The sequence below is a fragment of the Salmo trutta genome, chromosome 37, assembly GCF_901001165.1.
Source record: "Salmo trutta chromosome 37, fSalTru1.1, whole genome shotgun sequence".
NCBI classification, from domain to species: domain Eukaryota; kingdom Metazoa; phylum Chordata; class Actinopteri; order Salmoniformes; family Salmonidae; genus Salmo; species Salmo trutta.
In genome coordinates this window covers 10,918,536-10,946,227 of record NC_042993.1, presented here as the reverse complement: position 1 = coordinate 10,946,227, position 27,692 = coordinate 10,918,536, and the positions used below count along the sequence as shown (strand labels likewise).

At 43.2% G+C, this 27,692-nt stretch overlaps 1 protein-coding gene across 3 annotated transcripts in view; it reads right to left on the bottom strand.

Annotated features, from left to right (window-relative positions):
- Positions 1-27,692, bottom strand: part of LOC115177356 (hormone-sensitive lipase) — a 42,606-nt gene that overhangs the window by 11,022 nt on the left and 3,892 nt on the right. The window contains exons 2-9 of one of the 3 annotated variants that reach the window (XM_029738055.1): positions 24,583-24,623; positions 9,168-9,409; positions 8,200-8,484; positions 7,989-8,079; positions 6,787-6,932; positions 6,138-6,323; positions 3,211-3,363; positions 1,213-1,357 (exon numbers count right to left, since the gene is read on the bottom strand). In XM_029738055.1, coding sequence (XP_029593915.1) covers positions 1,213-1,357; positions 3,211-3,363; positions 6,138-6,323; positions 6,787-6,932; positions 7,989-8,079; positions 8,200-8,484; positions 9,168-9,409; positions 24,583-24,598 — 1,264 coding nt within the window. In that variant the 5' untranslated portion in view covers positions 24,599-24,623. Of the gene's footprint in view, positions 1-1,212; positions 1,358-3,210; positions 3,364-6,137; positions 6,324-6,786; positions 6,933-7,988; positions 8,080-8,199; positions 8,485-9,167; positions 9,410-24,582; positions 26,537-27,692 lie in introns of those variants that run through there. The other 2 variants (XM_029738054.1, XM_029738056.1) reach the window with 2 other exon arrangements.

The window sequence follows — 27,692 nt, the reverse complement described above, 5'->3', positions numbered from 1 at the left end:
CTGCTGTTCTGGGATTGATTTGCACTTTTCACACCAAAGTACGTTCATCTCTAGGAGACAGAATGCGTCTCCTTCCTGAGTGGTATGATGGCTGTGTGGTCCCATGGTGTTTATACTTGCGTACTACTGTTTGTACAGATGAACGTGGTACCTTCAGGCATTTGGAAATTGCTCCCAAGGATGAGGTCTTGGCTGATTTCTTTTGATTTCCCCATGATGTCAAGCAAAGAGGCACTGAGTTTGAAGGTAGGCCTTGAAATACATCCACAGGTACACATTCAATTGACTCAAATCTTGTCAATTAGCCCATCAGAAGCTTCTAAATCCATGACATCATTTTCTGGAATTTTCCAAGCTGTTTAAAGGCACAGTCAACTTAGTGTATGTAAACTTCTGACCCACTGGAATTGTGATACAGTGAATTATAAGTGAAATAATCTGTAAACAATTGTTGGAAAAATTACTTGTGTCATGCACAAAGTAGATGTCCTAACCAACTTGCCAAAACTAGAGTTTGTTAACAAGAAATTTGTGGAGTGGTTAAAAATACGAGTTTTAATGACTCAACCTAAGTGTATGTAAACTTATGACTTCAACTGTACAGCATCAAAATGTTGTCAAAGACATTTTCCCCCTGGGGACATTAAAGACCATTCTATTCTAAGATGGTAGTGTGTTGTCCTACCCAGCAGTAGGGTTAGATAAAGTGGTAGTGGTGTGTTGTCCTACCCAGCAGGTGGTGGTTATTGATGGCCCAGCAGTAGGGTTAGATAAAGTGGTAGTAGTGTGTTGTCCTACCCAGCAGGTGGTGGTTATTGATGGCCCAGCAGTAGGGTTAGATAAAGTGGTAGTAGTGTGTTGTCCTACCCAGCAGGTGGTGGTTATTGATGGCCCAGCAGTAGGGTTAGATAAAGTGGTAGTGGTGTGTTGTCCTACCCAGCAGGTGGTGGTTATTGATGGCCCAGCAGTAGGGTTAGATAAAGTGGTAGTAGTGTGTTGTCCTACCCAGCAGGTGGTGGTTATTGATGGCCCAGCAGTAGGGTTAGATAAAGTGGTAGTGGTGTGTTGTCCTACCCAGCAGGTGGTGGTTATTGATGGCCCAGCAGTAGGGTTAGATAAAGTAGTAGTAGTGTGTTGTCCTACCCAGCAGGTGGTGGTTATTGATGGCCCAGCAGTAGGGTTAGATAAAGTAGTAGTAGTGTGTTGTCCTACCCAGCAGGTGGTAGTTCTTGATGGCCCAGCAGTAGGCGTAGAAGCAGTCCTCCAGGGCCCTGGGGAAGGGGGCTTCAGGGGCCAGAGAGTAGTCCACAGACAGGATGGGCACACCCAGGTCCTGAGACCAGCTCTTCAGGTACGGCTGGAGAAGAGAGAAAGGGGGTGAATGGAGGTGAAAGGAGTGAGTTTACTGTAGATGGTGCAACCCCCTACCAGGGCAGGCAGAGTGCTGTTTGCAGTTCTGAATGCTTCTTAGTGCTCCCTAGCTATCCTTACAGGAGGTGGTGTTGGGAAGGATAGGAGAGAGGTCCTGGTATCAGATTCCCACCGTGCAGGTTCTGTATTGGTGAACTACCAACCCAACCCCAAACATACACTGCCTAACTCCAGTGGTGGCTTGGTAATTCTGTTCTGAAAATACTAGGTATGTGCACTGTGCTCACAAATGCAACATGACAACCTTGCTCTCACTACACAGGGGTGGTGTTAACCTGTTGTTGCCATGCAATTTGATGTCATGGTAGCTAAATTATTAGCATTCTTAGACATACTTTCCAGATCAAACATCCTTAGAATACTTGCTTTTTATATTATAACCTTGTACGGTCATCAAGTACTTAGCTAAGTGAGAAGTCAAGAGTGTATACATTTGACAATATTAGTCTGCCCTCCTCTACAGAAGCTTCTCTCCTGTCCTTCGATCGCTCCATTGACCCTCCTCTTCTCTCTAAGCATCAGTGACAGTGTCAGTAGTGACAGCTCCGCCTCTCTAAACAATACACAGAGAGCCTCACCTCAGTGGCCCATGACTGGATGTGACCACATCACACTGCCAGACACCACCTCAACACCATCCCTGGGAATCTGCCCTGCACTCTTAAAGCCACGCTGTCATAATGCCTCACAGTCTGGCACCGCTGACATGTGTGGTGTGGCGTGGCGTGGCGTGGTGTGGCGTGCACCTGCGTGTCAATTTGAATGACCGTCATTGTCAGTACATGATACGTTTTGACACCCGTCAGCGCCGCTGGCCAGGTCTGCCAATCACAAGGCTTGCCAGCAGCCCCCATAGAGAGATGACTGCCCTCACAGACTCTATCCATCTCCTCACTGGCCATGAGGAAGAAGGAAGAACAGAGTGGGTACAGTGAAGGAGAGAGGAGAGAGAAAGGAAAGCAAAGAGCAGGGGTGGATTACAAAAATGACAGAAGAGGTCATTAGGACAAAGGAGAGTAGAGAGCAAAGGGAATAATGATCAGAAAGGAGGAAAGCGTAGAGGACAGGGTTAGAGGAGAGAGCCTAGAGATCACACACAGACAGACATCTTCCATTAGGGCCTATGTAATATTAAGCCATAATATCTTCATGCAGAGTTCCAGGCTAATTCAACATGACAGGCTTGTTCCTCCTCAGATCACTTCCTATAACCTCTGGTTGCAAGGCTATTGGAGATCAAGGGACTGCCAGTCCACTCTGGTTTCATGGTGACGTGTCTCAGTTGTTTAAAGTACCCTGCTGGTTATATAATACAGGGGGGAGAGAGAGGAGATGGAATGAGGAGGGAGGAGAGACAGACAGGAGTGGAAGAGGGGGAAAGGGGGGCTGATCTGCACCAATCACTGGATAATATAGAGTGATACAAATAAAGTCAGGTTGTGTCTATCAACCCTTTTGGATGAATTAAACAGTCATTAGCAGGAACGGCTCATTACAGGGAAGCCATGGAGTGAAAACACAATCATTCCGAACATATCCTCAAGACCACCAAGTACCCCTCTAACAACGCAATTCTCAAACTGTTCATTAGAATGGTTTGATTCCAGTTAACTATAATAATAAATAAAAAAAAGACATTGAGGTCTTGAACATGATAGGCTGTGGAGAGAACCAGGCCACACCATGGGTTCCAACCATAGAGACACTAGTTAGGTTAAAGGTAAAACGTGACGGTCAATTCCTCCCCAACAAACAAACGAGAACAGAATATGTTATTACCTCGTGAGACTTGGAGGTCTGGGCCACAAAGCCTCCTCCGTGGTAGTGCACCAGGAGCCAGCGAGAAGGGGGGCTCTGCTTGGTCTTCATTCCCAGAGACAGGGAGATAGGACCCCCCTCAGAACGAGACAGGGACAGCAACGCCTCACTGTCCTACAGAGGGAGGGAGACAGAGACAGCCAGAGAATCAAAATTACAATCAAAGCTAGAAAAATTCTGTTTTCACTTCAATTGCTACAGATGTTGACTTGTCCGTTTGCTTTACAGCTCTCTGTTGAACAATCCCTTCAGTCAGGATTAGCCGTGTGGTTTGTTCTCTGCTCTAGACGGTCCTTCCAGCTCCACCACAAACACACTATCCTCATTCCCATTCATTAACATTAGCAGGGAACAGCAGAGAGGCTTTCACTTGTGTTCTCCACATAAGACAACAGCTCTTTGACTGAGCAGGATCAATGAGTGAGTTGAAAGTGTTGGCTGATATCATGTCTGGTTTAATGCCAGACTACAGATGCTCAGCTCTGCTGTTCAATACCTCCCCAAATAAATAAAATGTGTGTGTGTGTGGATTTAAAGGGATTAAGAGCTGTGGATGAGCAGAGAAGACGAGACACTGTCTTTTACTACAGCTGCTCTCAAACGAAGGAAACGCAAATTAACAGAATCCCTTGATGTTCAAGCATTTCACGCAGGAAGAGGCTTCTCAACAGCTGATGAAAGCAGCAGCTTAAAGCCAATTAATTTGGGAAATACACACTGTCAGACTGCTGCTGTTCAAAGGTTTTATAGCGACAGCAGCACATTTTGATCTACCAGTCAAAGGTTCTGTGTGTCAGATTTGAAAGGTTAACAAAAGTGAACTTTGACCTACAACCAGCTGAGACTGGAATGTAACCAGTATGAGACCAGGGTTGTATTCACTAGGAACCAAAGAACGAAGCGGGACCTACAGTTGAAGTCAGAAGTTTACATACACCTTAGCCAAATACATTTAACTGAGTTTTTCATAATTCCTGACATTTAATCCTAGTAAAAATTCCCTGTCTTAGGACAGTTAGGATCACCACTTTATTTTTAAATTGTGAAATGTCAGAATAATAGGAGAGAGAATTATTTCAGCTTTTATTTCTTTCATCACATTCCCAGTGGGTCAGCAGTTAACATACACTCAATTAGTATTTGGTAGCAATGCCTTTACATTGTTTAACTTGAGTCAAACATTTCGGGTAGCCTTCCACAAGCTTCCCACAATAAGTTGGGTGAATTTTGGCCCATTCCTCCTGACAGAGCTGGTGTAACCGAGTCTAGTTTGTAGGACTCCTTGCTTGCACACGCCTTTTCAGCTCTGCCCACAAATTTTCTATAGGATTGAGGTCAGGGCTTTGTGATGACCACTCCAATACCTTGACTTTGTTGTCCTTAAGCCATTTTGCCACAACTTTGGAAGCATGCTTGGGGTCAATGTCCATTTGGAAGACCCATTTGCAACCAAGCTTTAACTTCCTGACTGATGTTTTGAGATGTTGCTTCAATATATCCACATCATTTACCGTCCTCATGATGCCATCTATTTTGTGAAGTGCACCAGTCCCTCCTGCAGCAAAGCACCCCCACAACATGATGCTGCCACCCCTGTGCTTCACGGTTGGGATGGTGTTCATCAGCTTGCAAGCGTTCCCCTTTTTCCTCTAAACATAACGATGATCATTATGGCCATACAGTTCTATTTTTGTTTCATCAGACCAGAGGACATTTCTCCAAAAAGTACAATCTTTGTCCCCATGTGCAGTTGCAAACCGTAGTCTGGCTTTTTTATGCCGGTTTTGGAGCAGTGGCTTCTTCCTTGCTGAGCGGCTTTTCAGGTTATGTCGATATAGGACTCGTTTTACTGTGGATATAGATACTTTTGTACCTGTTTCCTCCAGCATCTTCACAAGGTTTTTTGCTGTTGTTCTGGGATTGATTTGCACTTTTCACACCAAAGTACGTTCATCTCTAGGAGACAGAATGCGTCTCCTTTCTGAGCGGTATGACGGCTGTGTGGTCCCATGGTGTTTATACTTGCGTACTATTGTTTGTACAGATGAATGTGGTACCTTCAGGCACTTGAAAATTGCTCCCAAGGATGAAACAGACTTGTGGAGGTCTACAATTTTCTTTCTGAGGTCTTGGCTGATTTCTTTTGATTTTCTCATGATGTCAAGCAAAGAGGCACTGAGTTTGAAGGTAGGCCTTGAAATACATCCACAGGTACACCTCCAATTGACTTTAGAAGCTCGACATCATTTTTCTGGAATTTTCCAAGCTGTTTAAAGGCAGTCAACTTAGTGTATGTAAACTTCTGACCCACTGGAATTGTGATACAGTGAATTATAAGTGTAATAATCTGTCTGTAAACAATTGTTGGAAAAATGACTTGTGTCATGCGCAAAGTAGATGTCCTAACCGACTTGCCAAAACTATAGTTTGCTAACAAGAAATTTGTGGAGTGGTTGAAAAATGAGTTAATGACTCCAACCTAAGTGTATGTAAACTTCCGACTTCAACTCTACCTGCATTTGTCCAATTCAAACTTGTTTACATTGCACAACGTTTTGAATTATGTTTCTAGCCTTGATTTGCATTTTGATAACATATCTACAGTATTTCACTTTTGAATGTGTATAGTATTGCTTACTAGTTTTTCATCTTTGTTTCCATTGAACATGCCATACAAATAAAGGCATTTCAATTTATTATATGAACATTGCCTTGGTCCTCCCTTTTCATCACATATTAAGGTGGATTGTTATGTGGCTTGAAATATCCGATCCCATGTGCATTTTGGCTGTTCAGACTGCAGGAAAAGTACGATTTGAATCGGAAAATAAAAATAAAAATGGATTCGAGTCACTTCAAACTGCCAATATGAACAAGGCTTTAGTTACCTGTCCCTCCCTCAGCTCGTAAGAGATCAGCCTCATCTGTACGGGGCCAGGGCCGGTGTGGGCCGACGGGGCCTCTATGGTGACAGTGAGGTGGGGATCAGCCACCAGCGGGAGGTCAAAGGGCACAGGGGGCACCGAGAGGGCACGGTTCACCTTCACCTGGGTGGATGTCATACTGGCTAGACTCTGAGGGGAAGAGTGGAAGGCAAGGAGGGGAGGAAGAAGATTACTTTGTCATCCGTCACAGATACATTGCAATGTTTCAGTCTTTTCCTTTAGGAGGAGGGACAAGAAAGAGAGGGAAGGCTGAGGGCAAATCAGATAAACATTCATAATTCACCATATAATTTCATTCTTTTGATCTTCCGGTCATTTGTAGGTCAATAAACTTGACAAAAGACAAAGCTGAGAGCATTTCCTCATGGCAGGAAAGCATCTGGTAAAATCTAAACACAGTGACAGTATTACAAGCTCTGCAACTACATAACTATGAGGAATGAAAGAGAGTCAAAATAGCCAACAGGACAAACGCTGAGAAACACATACAAGGGAAGAGTAATCTACCACTGAGCTTTACATCCCAGCGCAAGGGGAGAGTATTCTACCAGCGACCCGTTCCAAGGTCCGTCCAGAGTGGTCAGTGACTCACAGATAGAACCTCGGTCTCTGTGATGTTCCAGAAGGCCTTCCAGAAGTGGACGTCCAGGTTCTGAGTGATGCGTTCAAACTCCGCCCCCCTTAACTCCGGGTCGATGGCGTACTTCCCTGAGGTAAAGAAGGAGCTGGCGGCTACACCTGGAGACAGAGGGAAGGGGGGAGAGAAGATAGTGGAGGCAGGCAAGAAGGAGAGGGTGATAAAGACAGTTGCAGGTAAAAAGAGAGGGGGACAAGGTAGTGGAAGTGGCAGAGGGAAAAATGTATAGGTATGGATAAAGATAAATGACAGAAAAGGGACAGGGAAAAAGGGAGAGTGGAGGAGGAGAGGGAGTGAGTGGATGCTAACACATCAAATCGTAAGTCGCTCTGGATAAGAGCGTCTGCTAAATGACTTAAATGTAAATGTAAATCAACTCACTGAGACAGAAACACAGGGATGGGGAGGTAGAGAGAGCGATGGCCATGAGTGGAGGCAGAAGATGCTACTGTTAAACAGAACTATTTCAATACCTGTAGCTACAGGAGTGACTGGATGAGACGGAGCAGTGGTCACCTGTTGTCCAGGAAAGCTGAATTGTATGGCTATTTGTATGGCACTTGTATGGCACTAAAACAGATGATTCCACTAATCTAATTAAACACTAAGACTTGGTCATGCTATGCCTGTGGTCACCTATTAACCATGTCAAAGCCTGGCTCTATGTCCCAGACTGAGACTATGGCAGTGGTCAGGGGGACAGACACTCACCATACGGTGCAATACCTCCTTCCTCCACTGGGAAGCAGCATAGAGCAAAAGACAGTGTTAGATCATGTGCCATCACATCCTTCGTAAACAACAGGTGTAGACTGACAGTGAAATGCTGACTTGTGTATGTGTGCTGTACGGAGAAGGTGCTTTCTGTACTCATAAGTGTCCATATATCAATGACCTATGAAAGGTTGGAATCCTTGACTGTAATGTGATTTGGCGATTAAAATAAAGTATTTCAAGTGTGTGTGAGTTAATGAAAGTCTCCCTTTAAATGATCCTTTAATGATGCATTGTCTCTAGCATTGATATTCACCCTCACAATCCCTTCACGTCGACTGAGTTGCAATGTCAGTAGAATGGTTTAGGATGTAAATGAGAATGAATTAATGATTGAGTGGCTTTTGTTTCCATCAATAGGGAGGTTTGCTGGAGCCACTGACCAATGCCTGACTGGTGGCGCCTGTAGTTCTCTCCGAAGGCCACCAGGCCGATGGCTATGGTTTGCAGACAGGGACGGATGGCTGGAGTGAACTGGAAGAGGAGAGACATGAAACAAATCACTACAAAATACTTTTCCCTGAGGCTAACAAAAAGGGCCTCAAGGTCATCCCAAAAGTATTCCTCCCTCCCAGTCTCAGCCTCCCCGCCAACCTGGAATCCGAGGCAGCGTCCATAGAAACAGCCCTTGTGCATGGAGGAGTACTCCCGGATGAAGCTCTGGCTGAGGCCGCTCTCCTCGTGGAAGAAGAGGTTCCCGTGGCTGTTGTCGTGCAGCAGTCGCTGGGCCAGGTAGAGCAGGGCTCTCAGCTGACATAGGGCCGAGCAGTAGGCCTCCATCTCCCCTGCATTGTGGGCCGTCCGAAAGAAGATGCTGCGTCGGTTGGTGGAGATGTAGCGCCCCTTGTGGATGATGTGGAGAATGCAGCAGCGCACCACCTAAGAGAGGGGTGGGAGGAAAAGGAGAAGGGAGTGAGAAATAAGGGGAGGAGGAAAAGTGCTGTGTGTGAGTGATAGAAATATCATTCAAAAAAGAGAATGTGTGAGAGAAAATAACGACAGGTACAGAAAAGGAGTGTGAGAGACAGACCATGAAAAAGGTGGAGACAGAAATTCAGAGACATTTAATAGAGGTAAGCAGCTGGCAGAGAGAAGGTCATGATTTCTCATCAATACAAGAGGGAGCCTGAAGAGGTTATATTATGACACTCAATCAATTGGTAGCAAAAAAAACAAACAGAATACAAAATAAACTTGAGGCATACAATATTGGTGCTGAATTTTTCCCAATGTTGAGAGACCGTCAGGCACACACATATGCACTAAGGACGCTCACATACACACTCCCTCTTAACGCTCACACGCTCCCTCTTGGGGTGGCAGGTAGCCTAGGGGTTAGAGCGTTGGACTAGTAGCCGGAAGGTTGCAAGATCGAATCCCCGAGCTGACAAGGTAAAAATCTGTCGCTCTGCCCCTGAAAAAGGCAGTTAACCCACTGTTCCTAGACCGTCATTGAAAATAAGAATTTGTTCTTAACTGACTTGCCTAGTTAAATAAAGGTAAAACAACAAAAAAACTAGGGAGTTGTCACACATACAGACACCCAAACCCTGCCATCCTACCTTGACTAGAGAGCGGTATCCATTGGCTGGTATGTGTGGGTCAAAGTCAAAGTGGTGGTAGATGGCTGCGAAGCCGGAGATGACAGGTTCCAGGCTGCGAGCGTGCTCCTGGATCAGGGTCATGGTGTCCACCAGCCGCTGTGCCGCGCCACCCTGGGCCCCCTGAGCACCCTCAGAGAAGAACGTAGCATTCTCCTCACACACACTGTACAGGGCAGTAAACACTGCCTTGGTGTCCATCACTGGGGGGGAAGAGAGGGAAGCATGCAACAAAGACTGATCATGTCTAATTCCCAAAAAATGATCTCTATGGCCATACTTAATAGTCACTTCGTTGAAATGGCTAACCCACTATAGCCAGCATACAACAGGTGATTTAGAGTAAGAGTCTATCCCATGACATACCAGACAACATACACATGGCCACATTCAGAAAAACAGTGCTGTTACTAGGGTGGCACATTTTGGAAACTTTCTAGGATTTAAATTAGGAATATATGCAAATTAATACCATTTAAAAAGTAGATTTTTTTGCGTATATTTACCTTATCATAAGTAGACATAATTACAAATGATTAAATAAAAATAAAAAAATAAAAAAACGATTTAGTTACGATTTGAACTTTAATTAAATGAGTTGACTCTTCACATGATGATTTCACTGAACAACAAAAGAAAGGGAATATTGAATGATCACCAATGATTCATTGCATCTCCCAAAAAATCTGTAAAATGATAGTCTAGAAACTAAAGCTTTGATGTCTTCCTCTCAGGCTTCCATCCTCTCCCTGGACTTCCTCAATGTCCACCTCTTGAACATCCGACTGAGGCCTCATCTTCACTGTCGCTTTCCAATCTTGTTGAGAATGGCTCGTTGTCAGGCTCAAAAAGCCTCAAATTTGCTCCGAAGGCCACAAATATTTCAACCATTGTATTGGTCAGCCTGTTGTGTGCTTTGGTGTGTGTGTGTTCCCAAACAAGGACCAGTTGCGCTCTGAGGTGGCTGATGTTGGTGGGATTTGGAGGATGGAGGCAACAGGGGAAAGTGCCTCCGATCCACAAAGTCCCTTCCACCAGGTGGCTGATGAGATATGTTGGCACGACTGCCATATTGGATCTCCATCCCAAAGCCCTTGCTTAGAAGTGTCCTGTGTCAGACTGCCAAGAACCTTGCCCTCATCCAGGCCAAGGTGGCGAGACATAGTAGTGATGACACTACAGGCCTTGTTGATCTCTGCACCAGACAGGATGCGCTTGCCAGCATACTTGGGGTCCAACATGTACGCTGTGGTGTGTATGGGCTTCAGGCAGAAGTCTTCACGCTTTTTTGATGCATTTCAGAACTGCAGTTTCCTCTGCTTGGAGCAACAGTGAAGTGGGAAGGGCAGTACGGATTTCTCCTCTTACACCTGCAAGCAGAGTCTGAACATCAGACAGGGAGACAATGCTATCCACAATCTGTGCTACTGCTACCTACATCTATCTATATCTATATCTATCTATATCTATTTATTTCAGGCTGCTTACCACTTTCTCCCAAAATACATCATCCAGGAGGATTCTCTTGATGGGGCTGTCCATATCGGCAGACTGATATGGCCATTTGTTGGAGAGACTCCCTCCCCTCCAGGAGACTTTCAAACATGATGACAGCACCAGCCCAATGGGTGGTCCTGGGCAGCTTCAATTTTTCACCTTTATTTAACCAGGTAGGCTAGTTGAGAACAAGTTCTCATTTGCAACTGCGACCTGGCCAGTGTGGTGCTCTTATTCTTCTCACTTTGCTTGGTGAGATAGATTTATGCAATAACTTGAACCTTAACCTAACCATTTCCTTGTCCCTCTTGTAGAGTGTATCCATTGTTTTCAGTGCGATGATGTCCTTGAGGAGAAGATTCAATGCATGAGCAGCACAGCCAATGGGTGTGATGTGAGGGTAGAACTCCTCCACTTTAGTCCAAGCAGCCTTCATGTTTGCAGCATTGTCTGTCACCAGTGCAAATACTTTCTGTGGTCCAAGGTCATTGATGACTGCCTTCAGCTCATCTGCAATGTAGAGACCGGTGTGTCTGTTGTCCCTTGTATCTGTGCTCTTGTAGAATACTGGTTGAGGGGTGGAGATGTAGTTAATTATTCCTTGCCCACGAACATTCGACCACCCATCAGAGATTGCAATGCAGTCTGCTTTCTCTGTGATTTGCTTGACCTTCACTTGAACTCTGCTGAACTCTGCATCCAGCAAGTGAGTAGATAAAGCATGTCTGGTTGGAGGGGTGTATGCTGGGCGGAGAACATACATAAATCTCTTCCAATACACATTGCCTGTGAGCATCAGAGGTAAACCAGTTGCATACACATCTCGAGCAAGACATTCATCAGCATTGCTCGGACTACGTTTCTCCATTGAGTCAAAAACAAAACTTCTGATTAGCCCTTGTCTTACCAGATGCTGTTCTATCCTGCCAATACAGGATGTTATAAGCTAACTTTTTTGATGAATTTAAGCAAAATTCCCCAAATTCCCAGGCTTAACTTCCCATGGAAAATTTCTGGACATTTACTGGAAAGTATGACCCTTTGCAACCCTAGCTGTAACAGATCCACCGTCTCATCTGCCACTGTAAAAAGCATAGAGACACTTTGACATTTGCAACATTGTTGCAATTCGATCTCCACTGGGTACTGTAATAACGAACGTGTCGGGAATCGGGACGAGACAAAAGCTTCTCTGCCAGTTTAAATTATGAATCAGCATAATTTTTCTGGATATACAGTTGAAGTCGGAAGTTTACATACACTTAGGTTGGAGTCATTAAAAGTTGTTTTTCAACCACTCCACAAATGTCTTGTTAACAAACTCTAGTTTTGGCAAGTCGGTTAGGACATCTACATTGTGCATAACACGTAATTTTTCAAACAAATATTTCACTTATAATTCACTGTATCACAATTCCAATGGGTCAGAAGTTTACATACACTAAGTTGACTGTGCCTTTAAACAGCTTGGAAAATTCCAGAAAATGATGTCATGGCTTTAGAAGCTTCTGATAGGCTAATTGGCTAATTGACATCATTTGAGTCAATTGGAGGTGTACCTGTGGATGTATTTCAAAGCCTACCTTCTAACTCAGTGCCTCTTGCTTAACATCATGAGAAAATCAAAAGAAATCAGTCAAGACCTCAGAAAAAAAATTGTAGACCTCCACAACTCTGGTTCATCCTTGGGAGCAATTTACAAAACGCCTGAAGGTACCACGTTCATCTGTACAAACAATAGTACACAAGTATAAACACCATGGGACCACACAGCCGTCATACCGCTCAGGAAGGAGACGCGTTCTGTCTCCTAGAGATGAACGTACTTTGGTGCGAAAAGTGCAAATCAATCCCAGAACAACAGCAAAGGACCTTGTGAAGATGCTGGAGGAAACAGGCACAAAAGTACCTATATTTACAGTAAAACGAGTCCTATATCGACATAACCTGAAAGGCCGCTCAGCAAGGAAGAAATCACTGCTCCAAAACCGCCATAAAAAAGCCAGACTACAGATTGCAACTGGACATGGGGACAAAGATCGTATTTTTTTGAGAAATGTCCTCTGGTTTGATGAAACTGTTTGGCCATAATGACCATGGTTATGTTTAGAGGAAAAGGGGGGAGGCTTGCAAGCCGAAGAACACCATCCCAACCGTGAAGCATGGGGGTGGCAGCATCATGTCGTGGGGGTGCTTTGCTGCAGGAGGGACTGGTGCACTTCACAAAATAGATGGCATCATGAGGAGGGAAACGATGTGGATATATTGAAGCAACATCTCAAGACCTCAGTCAGGAAGTTAAAGCTTGGTTGCAGTTTTTTTTTTTTTACCTTTTTTTAACTATGCAAATCAGTTAAGAATAAATTCTTATTTTCAATGACGGCCTAGGAACAGTAGGTTAACTGCCTTGTTCAGGGGCAGAATGGCAGATTTTTACCTTGTCAGCTCGGGGATTCGGTCTTACAACCTTTCGGTTACAAGTCCAATGCTCTAACCACTAGGCTACCTGCCGCCCTGTTGGGTCTTCCAAATGGACAATGACCCCAAGCATACTTACAAAGTTGTGGCAAAATGACTTAAGGACAACAAAGTCAAGGTATTGGAGTGGCCATCACAAAGCCCTGACCTCAATCCTATAGAAAATTTGTGGGCAGAACTGAAAAAGCGTGTGCGAGCAAGGAGGCCTACAAACCTGAATCAGTTACACCAGCTCTGTCAGGAGGAATAGACCAAAATTCACCCAACTTATTGTGTGAAGCTTGTGGAAGGCTACCTGAAACGTTTGACCCAAGTTAAACAATTTAAAGGCAATGCTACCAAATACTAAGAGTGTATGTATGTAAACTTCTGACCCACTGGGAATGTGATGAAATAAATAATTCTCTACTATTATTCTGGCATTTCACATTCTTAAAATAAAGTGGTGATCCTAGCTAGCTAGCAAGTGGGAAGAGCCTCCATAGCAACCATTTTTGGGTAGTTGTGCTTTACATGGCAGTCAGAAAGAGACCATATCACAGCCATGATAAATGTCCTAACACATCGCCTCAAGTGTTATTGCTTAAGTATAAAAGCTGATTGACTGAAATGTTGCGCAAGCTGGGAAAACTAAATCAAAGCTTCATTCCTCTAAGACAGTCATGTAACTGGAGCAGAGAGCAAGTGGTGAAACACATCGTGTTGCTGTCTTCTCCCGCTCTGTCCTTCCTCTCTTGTGGTCCCAAAGGGAGGAACACGACAAACAATTTCTGAGAGGAGTTCATCAAACAGAGTAACCATGAATTAATAGTGAACTGAAATCCAAGCAATAAACACCTCACGCCCTGGTAGACTCCTTGTGGAGTACTCAGCCTGTACTCTGCCTGCCTGCCAGCCAGGCTGCCTGCTGTATTGAGTTCTAGTGAGCCACCTGAGAGCACAGTTTCCACAGCAGAAGCACAGGGAAGAGCCCCCCGGGTGACACAGGTACTTACTGTATAGAATGACCGAGATGGAGAGAGATAGGGAGAGAGCATGCAGATGGTCAGAGTGAGAGCATGACCACACAAGGGAAATAAAGAGCATGCAATGGAAGGTGATTCATGTTCTCTCAGACAGTCAAGGCCACTGATTCTAAGATCCAACAACGCTTCAATTATGAGTGTATATGAAGATAAGAGACAAGGAAAGGAATAAGGAAGGCATTACATGTACAATGCCTCTCAGAGAAATGGTGGGCCAGCTACAGACATTTATGGTACTGTACAAGTCAGAGGAGCCATCACTTTGTTGTGAGGAATCTCAACCTCCTGACATCCAGGCAGCAAACTTGTCTCACACACACCAGTGAATCTCCCCATCCTCTAGCCATCACTACATCCTTCTCCATTTGCTTCTCTCCTCAGAAAGCAATGGAATGACACACTGGGCATGTGAAACAACCACTTGCTGGAGGGAGATGGCACAGAACTTCACAGTTTTGAAGAAAAATTGACTATCAGGCTTATTCATTGCCAATTAATTATCCTCCTCCAAAGCATGAAGCAAATCCTGTGTAATTACCTACTATTCTTCAATTGACTGCTATATTGAGAACACCCTATCCACCTTATGCTTTGCCCTACATTCCCAACCACTCTCTCCTATTCCCCAAATTCTCAGCCTCCTTCGTCACCAAGCATCCCAGAATGTAGCACTCCCTTTGGGACCAAACTCCTTCTCTTCCCCTAGCTCTTTGTATGCTCTCATTTTCTCCCTCCCTCTATCTCTCCCTCTCTCTGTGTCACAAACCTATAGTTAACCAGAAACAGAGGGAGGGTGTGTGTGCGCATTGTCATCAACTCTGTCCAGCAGAAATGTGTCCAAAAGAGTTTGTCTGCAATGCTGGGCCCAGGGGCCCCCAGTACCACTGACTGGACATGACTCACAGGTATAGCAACACTGAAACAGACACTGGCTTAGCAAGAGCTTAGTACAACTAGATACTTACACATTACATGAAAAATGTATTAGGTTTTGTGATTAAGTAAATCAGAAACCTAAACGGAACCTAAAAGCAGCATGAAATTCTATTAAAACTTGGTATCTAAATTAGAAAGCAAAATGCATTTGAAAGAGTAAGGCCTTATTTTATTTTAGAAGTTCTATGCATGTAATTTCCTATTAGTTCAAGTTACTGGGAATATAGTCTACTGGGCATGCCCCATGACTTGCACACTGCCACACTGAAAGGAAGAATACAGAGGGTGAGATGTAAGAGGCTTTAACAAATAGGGGGGCGCAGAATTGGCCAAGCGTGTTCCAGGTTAGGGAGGGTTTGGCCAGGGTAGGCAGTCATTGTAAAATACGAATTTGTTCTTAACTGACTTGCCTAGTTAAATAAAGGTTAAATAAAATAAAAACAAACAAGGAGGAATGGCACAGGGAGAAAGTGATATGGACAGTCAAAAGGAGGAGAAGAATACTGATTGAGTGAATGTGTCAAAAGGACGAGTGGAAGACAATTTCCTTCAGATCAACCTTCTCGGAGACAACACACACTTACTTATGAACATACTAAAAACGCAGGATGACCAAACATGTACTCACGGACCACACACGTTTTCCTTCACCACTGGTGGTGTGCAGCTCAGTGTTTCCGCTGCAGTCATTTAGCGGTGGCGGCACGCCACGGCAAAATCATTGCCAAAGCCTAAAAAAAATGAAGCATTTAAAAAAAAAAGTATGCCGAGGCGCACTGAAGATATGCTAGAACAATCCTCATTTACTATTCCTCTGCTAACTAAAAACGAGTAATGAATAGAAAAACCACAATCTCATAGTATAACAGAAATGATCTATTTACCTAGTCTGCTTGTTGTTGTGCGTTCTATGCAAGAAACACTATAAATGCAAAAGTGGACACCCTTTCAAATTAGTAGATTCGGCAATTTGAGCCACACCTGTTGCTGATAGGTGTACAAAAATCGAGCACACAGCCATGCAATCTCCATAGACAAACATTGGCAGTAGAATGGCCTTACTGAAGAGCTCAGTGACTTTCAAAAAGTAGCACCATCATAGGATGCCACTATCCAACAAGTCAGTTTGTAAAATTTCTGCCCTGCTAGAGCAGCCCCGGTCAACAGTAAGTGAAAAAACATTGTGACATGAAGTGTCTTCTGTGAGAAGTACAGGCATGGGGTGTATCACATTACACAGAGTACACCGAACATTAGGAACGCCTTCCTAATGTTGAGTTGGCTGGATGTCCTTTGGGTGGTGGACCATTCTTGATACACACAAAACTGTTGAGCGTGAAAAACCCAGCAGTGTTGATGATCTAGACATAAACCGGTCCGCCTGGCACCTACTACCATACCCTGTTTCAAAGGCACTTAAATATTTTGTCTTGCCCATTAACCTTCTGAATGGCAAACATACACAATCCATGCATCAATTGTCTCAAGGCTTAAAAATCCTTAACCTGTCTCCTCCCCTTCATCTACACTGACTGGAGTGGATTTAACAAGTGACCATTGCTTTCACCTGGCCCAGGAGTGTGAAAGTGAACGGAAAGGCTGGAGCAACGAACCGCCCTTGCTGTCTCTGCCTTACCGGTTCCCCTCTTTCCACTGGGATTCTCTGCCTCTAACCCTATTACACGGGCTGAGTCACTGACTTACTGGTGTTCTTCCATGCCGTCCATGGGAGGGGTGCGTCACTTGAGTGGGTTGAGTCACTGACGTGGTCTTCCTGTCTGGGTTGGCGCCCCCTTTGGGTTGTGCCTTGGCGGAGATTTTGTGGGCTATACTCGGCCTTGTCTTCGGATGGTAAGTTGGTGGTTGTAGACATCCCTCCAGTGGTGTGGGGGCTGTGCTTTGGCAAAGTGGGTGGGGTTATATCCTGCCTGTTTGGCCCTGTCCGGGGGTATCATCGGATGGGGCCACAGTGTCTTCTGATCCCTCCTGTCTCAGCCTCCAGTATTTATGCTGCAGTAGTTTATGTGTCGGGGGGCTAGGGTCAGTCTGTTACATCTGGAGTATTTCTCTTGTCTTATCCGGTGTCCTGTGTGAATTTAAATATGCTGTCTCTAATTCTCTCTTTCTCTCTTTCTTTCTTTCTCTCGGAGGACCTGAGCCCTAGGACCATGCCTCGGGACTACCTGGCATGATGACTCCTTGCTGTCCCCAGTCCACCTGGCCATGCTGCTGCTCCAGTTTCAACTGTTCTGCCTGCGGCTACGGAACCCTGACGTGCTTGTTGCACCCTTGACAACTACTATGATTATTATTATTTGACTATGCTGGTCATTTATGAACATTTTAACAACTTGACCATGTTCTGTTGTAATATCCACCCGGCACAGCCAGAAGAGGACTGGCCACCCCTCATAGCCTGGTTCCTCTCTAGGTTTCTTCCTAGGTTTTTGGCCTTTCTAGGGAGTTTTTCCTAGGGAGTTTTTCCTAGCCACCGTGCTTCTTTCACATGCTTTGCTTGCTGTTTGGGGTTTTAGGCTGGGTTTCTGTACAGCACTGAGATTTCAGCAGATATACGAAGGGCTATATAAATACATTTGATTTGATCTGGTCAGTCTATCGTGGAAAGAGCAGGTGTTCTTAATGTTTTGTATACTCAGTGTTTATGCTAGTTTTTTGGTACAAAATTCATCAATACATGCTAAATAGTAAAGATATTACATTTGGGATCTAGCTAACGATTTGCCCATGGTAAACGCAGATAGGTAAACCCATGCTTCAGCCTATTTATTTATAGCCACTATGCTGCGTCAATTGGGCTACAGGTGATCATTCTTTTTGCTAACAGCATACCTGATAATATTGCCCAACCTATATGCAAGGACCAATATGTCATTTTATTTTAATTCATTTTGGTATAGAATGTGCTTTTAAAAAGTCAACAGAACAGCTTCTCAGAGATGTACTACCTAAACTTGTGCAATTTGATCACTGATCTATTTCATTGTCAGTTTTTACCAATTTGCAACAGACAGAGAGCGAGCCAGACCAAGAGCGAGCCAGACCGAGACAGAGAGCGAGCCAGAGTTTAGCTGTGAACATTGGAATTTGCTCACAGATCTTTCATTCTCAGTTTTTACCAATTTGCAACAGACAGAGAGCGAGCGAGAGAGCGAGCCAGAGAGAGCGAGCCAGAGAGAGCGAGACAGAGAGAGCGAGCCAGCGAGAGCGAGACAGAGAGCGAGACAGAGAGCGAGCCAGAGAGCGAGACAGAGAGCGAGCCAGAGTTTAGCTGTGAACATTGGAAGAGCAATCTGATCAAATTTTTAAAAATATTTTTTACCTTTATTTAACTAGGCAACTCAGTTGAGAACAAATGATTATTTACAATCACGGCCTAGGAACAGTGGTTTAACTGCCTTGTTCAGGGGCAGAATGACAGGTTTTTTACCTTGTTATTGATCTAGCAACCTTTCAGTTACTGGCCCAACGCTAACCACTAGGCTACCTGCCGCACCGAGCTAATGTGACGACTGCAACATAATGCAGTATTGGGAGGCGCTTAATAAAATAAAGACCAGAATTAAATTCCCAGAACAAAGTAAAGTCCAGAGTGTGGCAGCAACACTAGCCTAAGCCCTGCTGCCGGGCCAGTGTTGGGAAATGGTCTAAAATAACCTGACATTGCTTAATTAGTAACCGCCCCACAACAAGATTATAACTGCTGATACTGAATAAGCAGCAGATGTTGCAATTTGAACCAGAATAAAATCAGCATTATAGGCCCTCACTCTATATATATATATATATTCAAAAATGATAAAGCCTGGAAGGAGGAAAGATGACTAGAAACGATTCGGTTGACCGTTTTATGTGTGGATTAATTGTCAGAGTAGAGGACCTTGTGCATTTCAGGTAAAATAACAACTCAATGTTTATATCCCAGGACAAATTAGCTAGCAACAGCAAGCTAGATAAATAGGACAAATTAGCTAGCAAGTGCAAGCTAACTAGCTGAATTGCCATACATGTTTAATTATTTTCGACCTGTCCCCAAACTAATGAGTGTCGTTGATCGCGTTTGGTGTAGGGGGACAAAATAAATTTATGCACGATGGCGCACACGCGCAGCCGGTTTGGGTTCCATGTAAAGATTATCTGCCATGCATAGCAAAGCCAACTACCAATAATTCACTTGTCTAAGGGCCCAGAAGAAATCTGCATTAATGTGTGATGCTAAAGTGAATGATGCACGTGTGCATAACTCAAGGCAGAAGATTATTTCTATTGGTAAACAAAATATTGAACAATGTATTTTGCATAGAAGTGTGGGCTGTAGTATTTTACTTTTAAATTGTTTAAAATATAGAATCAAGTGCTTGGCACTCACTATAGGCATCATGCATGTTTACTTTTAAAAAGTGTTTTTATCTTTCTGCCCACACCGCTACAGAAATGTGATCAAATTGACCATTGCTTTTTTTCCCCTTCTCTTTACTGCTGTGGCCTAACTCTAATAGTTCCAAATTATACAGAAAACATGTCGTAACCCACGAATGATGCAGCGCCCACCCTTGGGCCAATTGAGATAACGTGACTAACACATTTCAGTTAATTACTATAGCTCCCGCCTTGGGCCAATCAGCATAATTTTGTAAATTGCTGATCTCTATGGCAAGACGCATAATTCACCCAAGTTGTCAAAATCATCCCAGTGCTATCTGAGATATTGTGTGACCAACGAACAGAGACAGATCCACAGTCCCCTCCCCGATTCCATCGTTGGGGATAAAGGGTATTATTGTCACCATAAAAAAAGGTGGAGGGCATTTTGTTATAATGCTCAAACATGCGTATGTATGGCGTACGCCAAGTATATAAATCAATATTTTTTAGACATACCTTCAGAAATGGCGCAAGCAGATATTTAGTGTGAAAAGTACAGTTATAAATGAGGCCCCTGGTGTAAAAGTTGACTTATGCCATCTTTACTGTGGCCAGAATGGTTGCAATGTAATGTGACTGTTGGGATCCCAGTCAGGTTCTTTCCAAGATTTTAGATGGGTGTTAAGGACAGAACAACTGTTTGCTTCGACAGCTTCCATTTCTATTGACTTGTCTTTAGGGCCAAGTCCTAACTCGGTATAGGCTCAGATTAAATAGGCTATGCTCCCATCGCACAGCAATACTGTAGCCTATACCAATACTGTAAAATCTTTTACATAAGCTACCGGTCTATTTATTGTGTTGGCAGAAGAATTACATTTTTGCTATAATTCATGCTGTATTTGGCAAAGGACTGTGGCAGTTTCTGAAAGAGAAAACGATGGAAAATGTGACCCGTTTCAGGAAGCTAGGCGTATGTCACGTCACTACTTCAAGGAAGAAGCATTTCAACATAAAAAAATTAAATAAATTATCAAAATGCAGTTTTTGGCAGAAATGCTGGAACATGTGAATTACATGTGCTTAACCAAACTTGTATGCCATCTGTAAATACAAATAAAATTGTTGGTTTAGTCATGGAATAAGTCAGAAACCTTCCCGCTGGCCATGATTGGCTGAAATAATGGATGGGCTGGACATGCTGAGAGGAGTTTGGATTGGTCTTCCATGTAGCATGATTCTGTCGATAACATGAACTACTCAGTATGTGTAGATAATACTTGCTGCCGTGGCTTTTTTGAAAGACAACGTTAGACATGGAGAACTGCAAAAGTGTTGCTTACTGCTCTCAACACAATTGCTGCAAAAATCTGTGGAAAAAAGTTGGACTACTTTCTGCACATGGTCAGTCTGAACCGGAGTGACTTGACACAACGGGCCCAACAAGCTGTAGTTAAACAAAACGGAAACGACACAGGACGTCTAGGTTAAACTGGGGTTCCAGTCTGTCGTGAAGCGTTCATCAATGAATACTGAACAAAAATAAACAACAATTTTCAAAGATCTCACTGCGTTACAGTTCACAAGGAAATCAGTCAACTAAAATAAATACATTAGGTCCTAATCTATGCATTTCACATAACTGGGAATAGGGATAAGCATCTACTGGTCATAGATACCTTAAAAAAAAGGTAGAAAAGCACAATATTTGGTGTGACCACCATTTTTTGCCTTATGCAGAGCAACATCTCCTTCGCATAGAGTTGATCAGGCTGTTCATTGTGGCCTGTAGAATGTTGTCCCACTCCTCTTCAATGGTTGTGCGAAGTTGCTGAATATTGGCGTAACTGGAACACGCTGTCGTACACATTGATCCAGGGCATCCCAAACATGCTCGATGGTTGACATATCTGGTGAGTATGCAGGTAATGGAAAAACTGGAACATTTCCAGCTTCCAGGAATAGTGTACAGATCCTTGGAACATGGGGCCGTGCATTATAATGCTGAAACACGAGGTGAAGGTGACGGATGAAAGGCACGACAATGGGCCACAAGAGCTTGCCACGGTATATCAATGCCTTCAAATTGCCATCCATAAAATGTAATTGTGTTCATTGTCCGTAGCTTATGCCTGCTCCTACCATAACCCCACCGCCACATGGGGCACTCACATTTACATCAGCAAACCGCTCACCCACACAACGCCTTGCACGTGGTCTGCGGTTGTGAGGCCAGTTGGACGTACTGCCAAATTCTCTAAAACGATGGTGGAGGCAGCTTATGGTAGAGAAACTAACATTAACTGATTTGGCAACAGCTCTGGTGGACATTCCTGAAGTCAGCATGCCAATTGCATGCTCCCTCAAAACTTAAGATATCTGTGGAATTGTGTTGTGTGACAAACTGAACATTCTAGTGGCCTTTTATTGTTCCCAGCACAAGGTGTGCCTGTGTAACGATCATGCTGTTTAATAAGGTTCTTGATATGCCACACCACACCTGTCAGGTGGATGGATTATCTTGGCAAAGGAGAAATGCTCATTAAAAAGGGATGCAAACAAATGTGCACAACATTTGAGAAATAAGCCTTTTGTGCGTATGAAACATTTCTGGGATCTTTTATTTCAGCTCATGAAACCTGGGACCAACACTTTACATACATTTCAAATGGTCAGAAAGTAATTTTCATTGCAACTTAAAGCTTACTGTTAGCTAGCTAGCAAACATTAGGTTGCTGGATCGCTAGCTCATGTTACGTGTATGATGTGTAGTAACTAGTAATATTATTCTTATACCATAAAGCAATTTGCATTGCTAGTTATAGCTTAATGTTAGCCAGCTAGCTAACATTGAACCTAGTCTGTTAGCTTTAGCTACCTGCAGATTTAAACTACTGCATTTCATGGGATTATGCTACCTAGCTACATGTCTATTAAAAAAATTAAAAATAAAAGGAAATGGTTACATGACCCATCAAGTTAGCCAGGTGTGTCTGGGGTTGATTGCAGCCATCTATTGTATTTCATGTGTACATGTCTAGATAAGTGGCCCATCCACTTAGCCAGGTGTGTCTGGGGTTGATTACAGCCATCTATTGTATTTCATGTGTACATGTCTAGATAAGTGACCCATCCACTTAGCCAGGTGTGTCTGGGGTTGATTACAGCCATCTATTGTATTTCATGTGTACATGTCTAGATAAGTGACCCATCCACTTAGCCAGGTGTGTCTGGGGTTGATTACAGCCATCTATTGTATTTCATGTGTACATGTCTAGATAAGTGATCCATCCACTTAGCAAGATGTGGCTGGGGTTGATTACAGCCATCTATTGTATTTCATGTGTACATGTCTAGATAAGTGACCCATCCACTTAGCCAGGTGTGTCTGGGGTTGATTACAGCCATCTATTGTATTTCATGTGTACATGTCTAGATAAGTGACCCATCCACTTAGCAAGATGTGGCTGGGGTTGATTACAGCCATCTATTGTATTTCATGTGTACATGTCTAGATAAGTGATCCATCCACTTAGCAAGATGTGGCTGGGGTTGATTACAGCCATCTATTGTATTTTATGTGTACATGTCTAGATAAGTGGCCCATCCACTTAGCCAGGTGTGTCTGGGGTTGATTACAGCCATCTATTGTATTTCATGTGTACATGTCTAGATAAGTGACCCATCCACTTAGCCAGGTGTGTCTGTGTTTGATTACAGCCATCTATTGTATTTCATGTGTACATGTCTAGATAAGTGATCCATCCACTTAGCCAGGTGTGTCTGGGGGGTGGTTATAACACTTCTTTCACATGACCCAACAATTTAGACAAGTATGTATGGGTAAGCATCTAACAATTATTCATTATTTAAGACATATTTATTACTACTATTCAAGTAACCATTTCACTGCACATAATTACTTTCCCCATTGTTCCTCAACTGCAGTGTATGATATACCATTTTGTAGCGCTGAGTCTCTTTCATCCAATGTAAAAAAAAAAACACAATTTCAAATTTTGCAACATAAGTCCAAATTATTGTGGACTTGTCAGCATAACATTTGAATTCAGCAATGTTTTGCATTGACTTACCCCGTAACCTAATATGTTGTACTGCCCACGAATTCTGAAACATTGTCGAGGCTAGTATTTTTTACATTTATTACAGTAGGCTACAAACAGTAGCAGCATAAATACTTCAAAGTAAAATATCAACTGTCTGCATGGTCATCTGAAATTTGACTGTAGTCTACAGACCGGCTGCCTAGAAAGGTGAGGAATTTATTCTGCAAAGGTTGTGAAAATAAAATAGATTCTTATGTCTAATTATTTAAAAAATGAACAGGTTTTCACTCTTCTCACTAACGCCAAATGGCTGGATCTTGTTTTTATGAATAAGTGTCTCATATCCTTTATGTGCACAAAATACTTGGGCTACTTGCAATACAATACTTCAACCACTAGAAAATATGTACAGGGTCTATTTTGTACTCACGGAACATTTATAAATGAGGCCCCTGGCCCACTAATTATCCTGAGAACATCCTGAAAGCATGACATGAAGAGGGCAAGAGGACAACTCAGACCCTTCAACCACCAATCAATTAAACTAATCAAATTAGTGAAAGCAGCAGCATACTATATTCTCTCTCTCAAGTCTATAGAGATGGAGGCAGCCTACGCAAGCAACAGCTGTTCAGTACATATCACCCATTAAAATCTTGGAAAGAACCTAACTTGGTTTCAGTCGCACTATAACCATTCTGACCAGTCAACTTTTACACCAGGCAGTTAAGTGTAAACAACCACACTGAACTAAAAGTGACACCTGGTCCCAAGATGGATGAATACCGGCATTAATAAATCATGTACAACAACTACCACCAGCAGCACAACAGGCTTCTAATGAGCTCTACAGGGGGAATGGTGCGGGAGGGTGAGAGAAAGAGAGAAGGTAAATAATGTGTATGAGCAGGCAGATACACACATAGGCATTAAGCATGCTGTAGGTCACAACTACTCTAAAGTCATAAGAGTATAAATAGTTTTTTTTACCCGTGTCCGGGTTCATGGCTCTGTCCTTGTCTGTCTCCTTTCTTCAACAACAGCAACAAGAGAAGGAGGAAAGAAGAGTGAGAAGTAAAAAGAGAGACAGATAGGGTTTTGTGATTGGTCCTCCCTCGCTTCTCCTTTTCTCTCCTTCACTTGGTGACTCTTCCCCTGTCTGTTTTTGTGTCAGGCAGCATGTCATTCTTCATCCACTTCCAACCAGTCTTGTTTTTCTTTTCACTCTGTTCTGTTCTCCTCTCCCTCACTCTGTTTTAAAGGGCAGGGATTCTTTAGCCACATGCCAGCAGTCCCACTGAGCTGTACTCTGGGGACATGACTCTTCACCCAGTCAGGGGAAAACAGACACATTGTACGCATGCACACAGAATACACACAGAACTGAGCAGGGGGATTTGGTGCATGTATGTGCCCTGATGTCGGATTGAAATAATACCCTTTTCCAAGTGGTGACATACTGTAGCCTAACCTCTGCCTCTCCTCCCTGGCAGTTAGTAACATTGGCTGTTATTGGCTGTTCAGCATGCAACTCCCAGTGACCTTCAGACAAATTGGCAGATACCATGGTCAAAGACAACTGTGTGTGTGAGAGAGATAATTCCTTTTATCGGGTTCTAGTAGAGCTAGGCATTAAGACAAAAAAACATATTGCAATAAATTGAATTTTGTTCGCACTAACAAAATCGATAAATCATTTTTGGGGACCTGCTAGAGCTGGCTGATATAGACAAAAAGTCATATTGAGATAAAAATAACTATTTTGCCTGATAAATGTTTTAATAGACAGTTAATTTACATTCACGGCAGGGCTCTAGACATTTTTTACAGTGCCAAGTCAGTCAACTGAGACGGTAGCCTATGACTAAAAAAGCAAGCTATTTCATCTAACATCCAGAAAATGCATGATTGATATGTTGATGTGCAACCTGTCAAAATAGGACGCAGAATGATCCGATTTCTTTTTGGCTCTTCAGAGAATTTGTCGAGATCTTTGTGCATATTGGAGTATAAGCTATAGTATTCACCACCTGAGGAAGTGGGAACATGAAAAACACTTAGATTGCTAACTCTAAATATGTTGTTACTATGCAGTCATGTAGGCTAATTGATTAATCTACCAGTATAATGTAGACTAACGTCCTATAAAAATGTTTCAGCGCTAGGCCTAGGCTACATTGGTAAGAGGAAGGCAATGTCGTCCCAGCTCTAGGTTTTAGATCCTTCGTTTTATAGTTATGATGTAAGACAGTTGTAAGGTATTTTAAAGTATTATTTTTCTAGATCAAAAGGGTAGGTCTACATTTCATTCACTGAATTTACTGGAGGTACATTAAAAGTATGGTAAAGTAAGCTATAGGATAAACTAATTAAAAGGGTAGACTTTGGGCAACGGTCCAACTATGCCTCTTTCTTATAGATGTGTCATTCCTGTTATGCACGCCGCGGCCGACATAGCTAGTTCGTTAGCTAAGCTAGCCACTGTAGCTTGCCAGAATCTCTCCCCGTATGTGTTGACGTCATTCCTGTTATGCACGCCGCAGCCGACATAGCTAGTTCGTTAGCTAAGCTAGCCACTGTAGCTTGCCAGAATCTCTCCCCGTATGTGTTGAAGTCATTCCTGTTATGCACGCCGCGGCCGACACAGCTAGTTCGTTAGCTAAGCTAGCCACTGTAGCTTGCCAGAATCTCTCCCCGTATGTGTTGACGTCATTTCATAGGATTTCTTTTTGGATAGAAGATGTAGAGATCGGTAAGAAATAGCTTCTGTAGCCAAATATCTTATTTATATAGATTTTTTTATATGATTTAAATGACACGCCCCAAAAGCATTTTATGGCTAAGTTCAGCGTTAGAACCTTTGTAGGAGCATCGTTAAATATTTTAACTGTTTCCCAAAACCATCGTTAACGTTGCACTTGAAAACGCTCCTGAACTAAAAAGCCTGCCTCAGACCACTCGTAGAACAGCTAAGTGCTTTGTTAGATGCTTTTTTGCCCTCCCGCGTCACTTTATACACAGAAGCTCTCCACGAAACAGACTTGCATGGTTAATCCATCTGTGATCACTAATAACTTCAGAACAAAGTTAACTACAAATACAAAGTGGCCAATGTTTACGCAATTGATACAAACAAGTGACATAAAACCATGCTCAAATGAAAACCTAGATGACTGCATTAAAATATAAAAACAGTAGGAAGGAAGGCCTATTTAAATTATATTGAAATATATTTAACATTCAATCAATTGAGTTCGATTTTGCTACAGTCTAATTTGTCTCAATATATTTCAAATCCTAGATGCCATCGCCTGCCGTTGTGCCCTTCCCTTGAGCAAGTCACTTAACCCCCCCACAACAAGTACTCCACAGCTGTCCAGTGTGGCAGCACCCTGCAACCTCTTCAACCTGCATGTCTTTCAGAGGTTGGGAGCAGAAGTCAAATTTCAGTGTGACCTTGTGTACAATAGACCAATAAAGGAATCTTCATCTACAGCCTACTGCACACTCACATGCAAACACACACTTACTATACCACAAAACACTCAACCACCTCATACTGTCTGAACATGTGAGTTCAAGTCTTAACAGCAATACTGAACCTTTGAACGTGTACTATTTAGGGATGCTGAGATGTACACGTAGGCCAGGCCAAGTCTTGAGAAATGTCTAAGTCTGCTCCAGGCCTGAACCTCATTGTTGAATGTACTGTACGGTACGTACCAGGGCAGCAGCTGGATTGGTTGTTCCCTCTGTTTCCAAACAGAGGGAACAAATGATCTTGTTGGTGGGTGGCAGCTCAGCTCATTCCTCCTGGATTGCAGCTTGAGTCTGACTGGCTAGGCCTTAATATTGTTTTGGTTAATTTAGTGATTCACCAGGAAGTCTGAGGGGTTATAGAGGCTGTCAGAATGTTTTGGAAACCACATACTTAAGTCAGTTTTCAACTGAAAAATGCAAGGTTGGGTGGCATCCTAATGATCCCATAGACTGCAGGACAAACATGATGAATCGTAAGGATAGGTTAACTGAATGTTTTAGTACCATCCCTGAAAATCTTCAAGGCAAAGGTACATTCTCAGCCCAGGTACAATGAGAAA